Raw genomic sequence first — 11,851 nt, forward strand, 5'->3', positions numbered from 1 at the left:
AGATAACCCTTGTCTTTCAATATGCATCAGAAATAATTAAATTCCATTATCTTGTGCAATTCCTGCAATGACATTTGTGTAATTTGAACTCTAACCTAATGCTTATTAGAACTAAATTTCCAGAACTGTACTTAAATCAGGAATGCTGAAATTGTTAGTAGGGGCTCTCTGTTCAATCTATTCACCTAAATCTGAAAAAAAAAGAAGTTAATTTCACTGTATGTACATGGGAAAAGGATCAACACTGGGAACTTTAAAAAAATAAAGTAAATAAATAAATAAATATAAACCTTAATATATAAAATGTAAAACCTAAATGAAGTTATGGTGTCGGGGAGAGTAGTGGAAAAAACACGTCATGTGAACTGATAATTCCAAACTGGCAAATCTTGACTAGTTGTGGGAATCCAGTTTAATTTTTTTTTTCCTCTTTTTCAAACTCTTCATCAATTTAGGTTGCTGTTGTCTCTGGGAAGAGAAAAATTTCTTTTTTAATCAGGGCTAAGTGCCCTAATAAAACTCATGGAATGTGTTGATCTGTTCATTTCCATGCTCCAACATAGCAGAAGATAGTCAAAATAATGTGGCATAAGTGTCAAAAGCTGGATTTATATTTTCTTTCTTCTTAATTTCTTTATTCAATAAAATGTTATTTCTTTATTCACATTAATTTAAGATAAAACATGAAACAACACAGAAGCACCACTTAAAAATTCAGTGAATGACACCCACCCCTTTTAATTTTGCAATTTAAATTTATATCACAGAATGTAAATTCCAATTGAATATTAGATGACAGAAACAGTAAAGCTTCTATGAAATTGGAAGGATTTTTGTGGCAATCACAATATGCATTTTGCAAGCAATCTAGATTTCAAAAGTTTGACTTTTTCAAAATGGGGGGAAATTGCTATTTGTATCTAAAATATGCATATCATCATGGGAAAACAAAGCTCTAAATGAGTAGTGAGAGTTTTCAGAAGAATGCATGGAAGGCTTATACTGCATGCCAAGTGTCTGCTGAGAAGACTTTAACCGTTGCAATTCCTGCTGTGCAGAGTACCAGCAGAGTGGTGGTAAACCATATCTCACTGTTATCACGGGAAGAGGAAGCCATAGTCAGGGAGGAGTTGCTCGCATCAGACCAGCAGCCATCCGATACCTCACAAGCCACAACTTCAGGTGAGTTTAGATTTTTGTTACTGATAATTTTTTTTTTCTTAACCCACATTTAAATAACTGAAATTTGAAGTTTAGTTTTAGAATGCTGTTAAACTACTATACAGATTAGGACAGGTCTGCTGTTTCAGATTAAATTAAGTCAATTGTTTCACAAATCCGATGCAGTTGTGTAGCACCTATAAAATGTTAGATCCTTTCCTCTGAGATAGTTTAATTCCATATTTCCATTCAAGATTGCTAGCTTTACTGTGAAAAGTTGTTAATTCTGCTTTTTATTTGTTCCCAATACTTGCATTTGTGTTCAGTTTAACAGGAATAGCAATTTAGTAAGTCTGGGCTGGCACCAGTGTGTTTGCTGCTTTTTATATAGAGTAGTGTAGGAAGGTGAGACTCAAAAACAGCAATGACTTCCCATTTCCTTCTTGGCTTCTACAAAATAGAAGGAGGAAAATCCATTTTGAAAGAAGAGGGAATGAAAGGGGAACAGGAATAGAGAATAACCAGGAATACTGGGCAGTTTTTTATTTTCTCATATCTTCATCTTAGTTTCTGCTTTTTCCAGGTCTTCATATCTCCAGACACTGAAAAATCCTCCTTCAGTGTCACATCTGAGGGCATAATACTGATTTCCTGACTCTCACATACACATATACTTCACTGAGGACTTTAGCACTTTCCATATGGTTGATGAGAATTGAAGGTGATGGCATGGCATATAGTTTACATGTTGAAGCTTCTTTTTTTCTTGTTTCATAGGTTCACAGAAATAAAACCAGGCTGCCTGAAAGTCATGCTGAATTGAGGAGTTGTGGAAAGAGGAATATAGAAACTGAGGTGTCAGATGACCACTGGGTAACAGAAAAAATCCCCCCATGTTTTGAACAACTGCACTGGTATTTTTTAGTCTGTTTTAAAGGATGATATTTTATAAGAACTGGTCTCAATTTACAGCAAGTGGATTTGTCAATATGTTTCCAATAAATTTTTGCGTGGAATAGAACCTTTTTTGAACCTGCAAAAGGAAGATACTTAAAAGGATTTGAAGTCTCAGAAATGCAGATTAAGATTTTTGCTGAGAAATAAATGATGTTTTTAACGGAAGTTAAGGTACAGTTTTTAATATAACTGTCTTCTTAGCATACCTAGTCTGCCTTTTGACCCTTGTACATCTTGATTGCTGTGGCTTCTGTACTTCTAAAACATTTTATCTTGTACAAAATTATTTTGTAATTCAGAACTTTGTGCTAAACCCTTCAGAAGAGCAGAAGAGAGGCTGAAACTGAACAACTGCTGGTATTTCAAATCCAGTTACATATGAGTGCTGAGTATTTCCAGATTTCTTTAAAAATCTTGTGTCTTTTTAGTGGCTGTGTTATGATGAGTTGACCAGTTCTTTTATCCTTACTTCATTCTAAACTTCTCCAAATACTGAAGGAAGTTGCATATAAGGCTTGTGCATTAAGGCCAGCTGTGTGTTTGGTAATTTGGCAGATTTAGTGTGATCTCTTAAAGGAAAACCACAATGCTGTTATTCAATTTCTTTTGGAGATCCACCTACTGGATTAAAATAGTTTCTTTCTTTGTGGCTTTTTAAGTGCAGCAAATGCTGTTTTACTTTACAAGTGTCTAATAATGGTGTCTTCATTCTCTGTGTATTGTTTGGTGATTTCCTTGTAGAAAATATGATTATGAGACATTTAAAATGTATTTTTAACATCAAAGTGAATGCTAATATTGCAGAAGTAATTGCCTAACTGGAAAATCTGGGAGTACAAAAGTTACTCTGATTTTGGTGGTGTTGCATCAGCATCTAGAAATATCTCTGTAAAAAAAACAAAACAACATTAAAAGACCCCAAACAAAACCCTTCAAAAATGAAATATAAACATCTCCACTTATGCAAGTGTTTCCAGTAAACAATCAGAACACTTTTTTTAATAGAAGTATCTTCTAGAATACATCACTATTTTTATTTATATCTTTGCCTCCTGAAAGGCATATGAATTTTTGTTGTATGGCTTTTTCAGAACAGGTGTGAGTTGTGTACTAGGAATAATATTAATAGATTAAAGACTCATGTGAGGAATTTTTAACCACTTTGCAGTAAATTTTATCGAGGAACTACATGCACATAGAGTTTGTATATGAATCCATATGTGTGTGCAGGTTCTGCAATTTGCATGCATGAGTACTAATAAATGAAGAACTTCTGTGAGAAAAGCTGTCCACAGAAATGGGTTTCACTTGAAAACGTGTCTGTCTAAGTTGCTGACAGGCTGAAAGACATGATGTTTCCTGAATATATCTGTATTTACTCTAATACATACACAGTGACTGATGCACGGTAGACTTAAAAATGAGTTTGTCATGCTTCAACAGATACAGTAATCTTTTCCTGGTGATTTCAAGTGGAAGAATAGCTTGAGTAATACTTAATCAAAGGGACTCTTTCTATAATAATAGACTGCCATAATAAGTTTTATATTTTTGTGGGTACTTAGTTCATCTGAATTGTGTCCTTTCTCTGTTTCCTTTTCTCTGCACTGCTCTGGAAATCAGTGAGTGAAACAAAAGATCTGTTTGGTCCCCAAACAGCACTAACAGAGCTGTTTCTGCCACTGCATGATGTCCTGTGTGAAGCCCACACTCCATCCTCTGTGAGAGTGCCAAAAATGGACTGAGATGCTGTTTAGGCACTCAGCCTCAAGACACTAATTCAGACTGTCAGCTGTACAGGGTTGCAAATGCTAGAATTCTCTCAGCAGAGCCAAAATCTTGGTTTTGGACCAAGGGACTTTATTCTGTTCCTGAACAGGTTTTCCTTAGTGCTGCTGTTTATAACAAATGGAGTTGCAGCTCTCTGGGACAGCTCTTTGCAGTATAGTCCCTGTTGGTTGGCCGGGGTAGCTGTTGTGTGTTGAGCTGCTTGGGTGCTCAAGCCCTACAAAGATGTGCCTGTAAACAAGGAAGTGCCAACACTTCTGGTTGTTTTGGGAGGCAGCCTGATTCACTCAGCATATTCACACCATTCCTGACATGGACAAAGACAGCTTAGATTTTAGTTCAAAAGACAAGCAGAAAAAGTTGTTGTCTTGCCCATCTGTTCATCATAATCTAGTTGACAACTTTACCCTAGAGATGAGAAACACAGCTTTTTGCCTTCTTCTGGCTTAGCAAGTGGATGATAATGAGTGCACTCGACTCTCACTTCCCCAGAAAATGCTCTGACCGATGTGCTCAGGAATATTTTTGAAGTTGCCACTTCCTGAACCTCTTTCAAAATTACCACTGCACGCTAAAGATGCAAGCTTAAGGGGACAAAAGAGATTAAAGCATTAAAAGTGCATAAACAGTCTCGGGGAGTGGACTAAGACTTTTCAGAAAGAATCTGTTCCTGGTGAGCTTCAGTGTCCTTTCACACTATTTTTTCATCCTTTAGTCCTATTTGGATAAATACATTAAAAATGTTCAGGGTAAAATCTGCTCTACCCAGTGCTAGGAGAATTTTTCTTCAGTCTGTCAGTCAGCAGAGAAATACACAGCTCAAGAGCAGTTTGGAATACTTTTCTCTCTTCACTGGCTTTCATTGGGGTGCAGGTTGAGGTTCATGAACATCCTCTGAATGCCCTGCCTGGGGTAGATTGGTCATTTGCCTAGCCTGCGTTGTTTGACTACCAGCTAAACTTCCATGGAGATGATGGCTTAAAATCATAACACTGGCAGAACCAATCTTGCCTCTATCAGCTTCAGCCGCTCAAAATGAGGCGTTGCAGTTCTGACTCAGAGAAAATGTAACGATCCTCTGAAAGATCTCAAGCATTGCTTAAAAGCTGTGCTGAGCTGGATACAGAATAGGTCCGAAGATCAGTGCACGGAGTAATAATAAGTAAAGTTTTATCAGTAAGGATCTCCATGCCTTCAACTACTTGCCAGTATTCCAGAAAAGCAATGCTGAAGTTCCTGTATTTCATTGAATGATTTTATAATGTATTCTGGGATTAATTCTTTGAAATATAGTTATTTCAAAATGGTATTTCAAAGTAGGATATATTGTAGAAGTTCCAGCTATTCAGATGTCTCTTGCAGTGAGAATCCATGAGAAACGATCCTGAGGTATCGTGTAAATCCTATATCATCTTAAAATTGAAATAGCAGTATTGCCACCAGCACTCTGAAATAATGTACAGCTGTTTGTGTAGCACTTTCTATTCTATTCTTCAACAGCATGTGATGGTGATGAATGGTAGCCTTTAATATGTGACTTTTTGTGTCTTCTTTTTCAAAACTTTTTAATAGTTATCCCAAGTTTTCATTTAGGAAAATTACCATATTTAATATACAAAATTAATATTTGTGCTAACATTGATGAGTGATCTTAGAGTAAAAAAAAAAAAAAAACCCAAACAAAAAGGCCAGAGGTGCAATGAGGAAAGTTGTCTGAAGTAATGTGACAGTTGAAAACCATTTCAGTTGAATGTAAAAGTAGTAGGGCAAACATTTATTTTTTTTAAATATTTCAGGATACCTTGACAATACTTAATGACTTTGGATTTTGCTTTAAATATCATGTGGTGCATCTCCCCTCAAAACCCAACCAAAGCCCAACTGTTCATGCTATTTCAGCTAAATAAACTCTGCAGAGGATTAAATGAGTATATGTGAATATGCATGTGAAAACACCTAGTACTGCAGCTACCAATTGTAAAAGCTGTTAGGACCAGTACATTGGAAGATACAAATTTCTATTTTTAAATTAAAATAAAAAATGATTTTTTATTTGTATAAAGTTGTACTTTTGCTGTTAACTATAATTTTGTTTTTTACTGAAATAGTTTTATAATTTGCATTTAGAATTTCTAATATTAAATGGAATTTACAGAATCTAGTTTAATAAAGGATTTTTGTCACAAGTATAGCCTTCTGTCTTTCCTTGGAAAACTATGTTACAGCTTGTATCAATTTTTTTCAAATAGTAGTCTTGGAGTTCTGCACGAAAGCCACTTGCTTGGCTTCGGGATACCATCTGTAAGGAGATGAAGCAACCATCTGCAAGCATAAAAAGGAACAGATTTGCGGCCTGAATTTCAGCGTTGTGAGTGCGAGCTGAATGCTCAAATTACTGAAAACGAGGGTCATGGTTTCAGATTTTTTTTTTTGGCCTGAAGTAGCTGAAGAGATGCTATTCCAGGCTGGCTTACTCATGGCAGAGTGAGAGCTGTAGTGTCCAGCAAGGGGAGAGGTGGTCTGACCGCTGCAACAATGTGGGTTTGGGGGAGGGAAATGTTCTGCAGGGGCCGCATTTAGCAGGAGCCCGTAGGTCAGGGGCAGTGAGAGGCTGATCCTGAGGGAGCCCAACGCTGTACCGTGGTGGATACAGAGCTAGGAAGCCTGGCTTTTCCCAAGCCTGCCCTGTTCTGGTCAGGTGCAGGTATTTTCCTGTGTATTGTGCTGGAAGTGTGGAATGACAATACAGACCAAAGTGCTGACTGGAGTCTAACCTATTTTATTAGCTCAATTTGAGGACAGCTTGCTGTGACCCAAGATGACTCCTGCAGAATCGTTCCCATGGCTTCATTTCCTTGCAGCTTGGGTTGACTGCAGAAACAAGTCAGGCTTGTGGATTTCCACAGCAAAACCCTAACTCATAAGCTGATCAAGAGAGCAGGGAAAACAGGTTTGGGAAGCCGTGGAAGCTTGGCAGATGCTGGTTTAAATGTGACGTGGCTGATCCTGAGCCTAGACCACAGCATTGGTAAATGTCTCGTTGGTTGTGTGCTCCTTACTTACAGGACTCCCTGCTCTAGCAGTGTGGTTGAAGGTCCAGCTTGGGCATTAGTCTCTCAAATTGGTGTTTTAAAGTGGAGGTACCACTGCTGGACATGCCCTCTGTCTTGAGGCAGCTTAACTCCTACCCTTGCTAAAACATTCCATCCTGACTCACCAGTTTCTGTTTCAGTTCATGCCTTCTTTTTTGTTCCCTGGGTGCTGGGATAGTCTTGAGCACCTCTGCTTCCAGATGGGAGTTTGTTCTTCCAAAGCAATCCTATGCACTTCTGAGAGTCTGTCTCCCTATTTAAATAAGAGTAATAGGGTATTGTAGTCTGTCCTTACTTAGGAAAATGATTTGAACTTTAGGACTGAAAACTGTACTGTGGTAAAATAAAAATTTTGCTTGAGACAAACAGTTTGTCAGCTCAAACTATTAAAGCATAATTAAGTGTCTGCTGGTGGAACGTGTCAGGTAGCCTGACAATAGGTGGTGCCCTTGCCAATGGCACAGAGTGATGGTGGCAGCAGTTCTTGCTGTGCCCCTACTAGAGCAGAGTTGTTTCTCTGTATGACAGGTGCTAAAGGATGTTATTACACAATCATGTGCTGTTCATTTGTTCCTCAGAGGGAGATACTGTATTTGGAGTATTATTTTGGTGAATTTTTTTCTTCTTTACAGATGGGTGGGGTAGAGTTGGTTTTCAAAATACACTTGCTGCTCTGGGCCAGAGATGGGCAAGACGAGTTCATTTTTGCACACAGGTTTGAAGATGGTAGTGTCAAGGTTTCTCCATCAGCTACCCTGGGTTAGTTTTTGCAGGTTGGACACATCAGTCTGCTTGGAAACTGACATAAAGGAATTGTGCTGTTGGTGAAGTTCTGTGCCACTGTGGATATTACTGGTGGCACAGTCTTCTTGAAAACCATGATGGGGAAGGTCCCCCTTGATGTTGCTTGATTTTGCATCTTGGGGCCTGGCTGGGCTAGCAGTGGCTTCTCATTAGTTGCCACTTACTGGTAAGCAGCTGCATGGATCAGTGTTATATTTTTATTATCTTGAGAAACAGCACTCTCCTTCATAGAGATCTGTGGCTAGTCATGCACACTGGCCAGGAGAGCAAGCAGTGGAAATTCTCTGCCAGAGCCATAGATTTAATCAGTTTGGTCTGCAAATGGGGAAGTGGTAGCCCAGTGAAGTTGGTGTGTGGGAGCTCTCCATAATAGTGTTTGGTCCATGTCAGCTAACTCACAAGGCATTGCATTGGATTCGTGTCTTGAAATCAGAGTAAAAGTAGGCTTTTTCAACTTCTTGCCTTTCCAGATTATCTCCTTTTACTGTCTTGCAGTGCCATATAGACAGGTTTGGGCATTTATCAAGATAAGCATGTAAAGTAGCTACTCTGATACGCTGTAGACAGCAGAACATCCTTGGAGGTGATGCACTCTGGCTGGCAGGGGGGCTTCCCTTTGGGAGCAGGTCAGGGCACCTATGTCAGGCTTCTGTTCTGAGTCTTCTTTTGGGGTAACATCTCCATGTTAATGGACTAGAAAGGAGAAACTACCTGGGGAACCAGAGCCCGAGACTGAGCAGTGTAACTCCCTGTCTCCTTCGAAGCAGGAGCAAATGTTCGAAGCACGTTCAAAAGTAAACCAGCTGCTGCCTTCAGATTGCTGAATTTCCCAAGGGGAACCTCCGTGGCCGCTCCCATAGCTGGGGCAGGAGGCCTGGTTGTTTTCTTTCCTGACAAGATGAATGTAGTCAGCAGCACCAACGGGGCAGGGCAAGGCCGCGGGTGTGGGGCTGGGGCTGGAGCAGGCACTGGGGAGCAAGGAGCAGGGCGTCTGCTCCCTCTGTGGGTGCCGGGGCGGTGTGTGCTTGGCGAGGCGGTGCGGCTGGGGCTGGAGCAGGCACTGGGGAGCAAGGAGCAGGGCGTCTGCTCCCTCTGTGGGTGCCGGGGCAGTGCGTGCTTGGCGATTCCGCCGGGCCCTGAGCCGGGAGCCGCCCGGAGCCGCCGCCTCCCGGGGCGCAGGGCCACCGGCGCCGCGCGGGGGCTGCGGGAGCAGGGAAGGGGGAGCCCCGGGGCGGCTGCAGCGGGGCTGCTGAGGGAAGAAGCTCCCTCCGCCACCTCCCTGCTGGGACACAGCCAAGCTCGGCGTCTCCCGGGCAGAGCCAAAGGAGGAGCCAGCTTTTCCCTCGGCGCTGGCTCCCGGCGTCGCCGTCTGCTGGCCCGGGCCGCGGCGCCGGGAGCACCTCGGCGGCTCTGAGCCCTGGGCCGGGCCGCGGGCTCGCCCCGCAGCCTCAGGTGGGGGGTGGCTTCACAGAGAAAACAACTAGCGCCTCCTCCACGCTTACAGCAAAGCCACTGGCGTTAGTTTTGCGTTAGATCCACGTGGGGGAAAGAAGTGTGAATGTCCCCCCGGGAGAGAGAAAATGGCAAAAGTCGGAAAGTTTAGAGAAACAGATGTGGGTTTGCACGTTCTGCACGTTGTCCCTTTGAAAATATAAGAAAAAAAATTTTTTAATTAGACTCTTTTAAAACACAATAAGCGCGCATTTTATGTGTTGTTTATATCTCTAGTGCTAGACATAAGCAGCTATTAGCTTTTTTAAATGATGATCATCTAGGACCGGAGAAAGGCTTGTAGCGTTAAATACAGTCGGTATCAAGATTTACTTCCAGAGCATTGCACACACCATACCCTCTGAGGCAGACCAGAGCTGAGCAAATCTGAGAACAAAAAGGAAATCAGACAGGGGGGACAGGAGCAGCTTCTGACAGTCAGAGAGGTCTGCTCTTAGCCCCATGTCTGCTCCATGAGGTAGCAAATGTCCTCCCAGAGTGCCAACAAAAAAAAAAAAAACGTAACCAGGCAAACACAGAAAGAATATTTTTCCTTCAGTAGGGCAGATGGGTATTTTGAAAATAGTACCTGATTTGGGGGAAAAAGATTGAGTTAGTTATTAGACACTGGAACAGGTTGCCAGGGAGGCTGTTGGATACCCCAAGACTGGCATTGTTCAAAGCCAGGTTGGATAAGGCCTGGAGCAGGCTGGTCTAGTGGGAAGTGTGCCTGCCCATGGCCTGGGAGGCTGGGACTGGATGATCTTTAAGGTCCATTCTAACCCTTAAACATTCCATGATTATATGACGTGACTGCTTTTATGCTAGGCTTTCTCAGAATGAGAGATGGGGGAGTTAAGTAACCCTCAGTGCAGTTCCTAAGCATGCTTCGCTTTCAAGAAAGGGGATGTAGTTTTTCATGTCACTCGGTAGGAAATCACTTCCCGTATATTGTCCACCAGTTCCGCGCTGACGTCACAGGAGGAATTGTGCTAGGAAGTTAGGACACCAGAGTCTGTCTATCAGATTCCAAGAAAACATTCAGTATGTAAATGTTAGTTTTGTCACATAGCCCATGTTGCTGACAACCTGATCTCAAGAGAACTATCCCAGAGAAATAACTAATTAGTAACCTCTACACAGTGGGGAAACATGAAAGTAATAAAGAATAGTTCTGTAGTTGAGATAGCAGAAAACTGTGGTCTCAGAAAGTGGGGAAATCTCTGCCTGCCTTCCCTCAGAAGTGTATGGGTTTAATGCATGGAGCTGCACCAGTCTTGAAAAGAGGCTGGATGAATGGAGATGACCGCACCCAAATCTTGGCACCAAACCCAAGTTTGATCATTGTTTGCACAACTCAGGGTTTTCTGTTTTGGTCCTGAGAGGTCTGTGCTGCTCAGGCATGCTCAGGTCTGAGTTGCTGTGCGCCTTGTATCCATCTCAGCACTGCGCCCAGAAACTGGGAAGCTCAGGGCCAAATCCTGCAGAGCAGGAGTAGCTGGAGGGCTGCTCTATGACCACCTGAAGCATAGGGCAAGCCTGTCACTGAAGAGGAAGAGGCAGTGGCATGGGAAGGGGCTCAGAAGCTGAGCTGAGTTGGAAGTTGAACTTTGCAACTCAGGAAGGAGGCAAGAGAGTCCACAGGGAGGGGGTGGCATTTCAAGCATGTTCCTTCATTTAGGCTTCTCTGGAGGGCTTTGACTCACCTTCTGAAGGTTTCTAGTTCTGCCCACACAATGTGTCAGGAACCTGCCTTATGTTGGATTTTGGGTGCTGCTTTATCAGGCTTCAGTTTGTGCCTTCACTACCAAATCTGAGGAGTATCTAACCCACAATGTCAGGTTCCTGAGGAGCCAAAGCCTAAACTCATGAAGGCATAGTAAATAATGTGTGAGATTTTTACCAAAATCCGTATAGGAAGTGCTTGTGAGACTGCGTTTTCATTTCCTCTTTCAGATTGCGTGCTCTCATGATGCGTAATGCAGAAGTTACTGCCTCCCTTCAGGGACTTCAGAGACTCCCTCAGCAATGCTCTCTGCCATGCTGTGAGGAAGCCTCCCTTTTGCTGAGGTATCTGTTCCTGGGAGGAGAATGATTTCACCCCCAGGCTGAAATGTGTCTGGGCGACCTACCTGATTTCCCCTATACTGCCCAGGAACTCAGGGGAAAGCAAATAGGCACATCCCAGTTTTTGCAACACACAGCTGGAATCTTGACCACATACATTTTTCCTGCCTCCCTTTGAAAATGATACCAAAAAAGAATCAGGCTCTTTTTTCACAAAATAAGTATATTTCTTCTTGTGTTTTGTTTATATGTCTGTTGCAGTGGCTGGACATAAGCAACAATTAGCTTTATTCTGTGTCATTTAATGATCATCTGGGACAGGAGAAAGGCTTGTAGGGTTAAAGAGTGTCATGGTTTAATTCCTAAGCATTGCACATACCACGCTATCCGATGCAGACCAAAATCTGAGGTGAGGGAATCTGAGAACTAAAAGGAAATCAGGCAGGGGGGACAGGAACAGCATCCTTCCTTAAACTCAACCTCCTTCCTAA

The 11,851-nt window shown here is 42.0% G+C and overlaps 1 protein-coding gene across 6 annotated transcripts in view; it reads left to right on the forward strand.

Annotated features, from left to right (window-relative positions):
• N4BP2 (NEDD4 binding protein 2) overlaps positions 1-6,092 on the forward strand; it is a 36,133-nt gene extending 30,041 nt beyond the window's left edge. For all 6 annotated transcript variants that reach the window (XM_041459108.1, XM_041459192.1, XM_041458958.1 and 3 more), the window contains 2 exons: positions 1,059-1,182; positions 1,939-6,092. In XM_041459108.1, coding sequence (XP_041315042.1) covers positions 1,059-1,182; positions 1,939-1,984 — 170 coding nt within the window. In that variant the 3' untranslated portion in view covers positions 1,985-6,092. The remainder of the gene's footprint in view (positions 1-1,058; positions 1,183-1,938) is intronic.
• The last annotated feature ends 5,759 nt before the right edge of the window (positions 6,093-11,851 follow it).

This window comes from Pyrgilauda ruficollis, unplaced genomic scaffold (genome assembly GCF_017590135.1).
Source record: "Pyrgilauda ruficollis isolate IOZ18807 unplaced genomic scaffold, ASM1759013v1 scaffold1, whole genome shotgun sequence".
Lineage (NCBI taxonomy): Eukaryota > Metazoa > Chordata > Aves > Passeriformes > Passeridae > Pyrgilauda > Pyrgilauda ruficollis.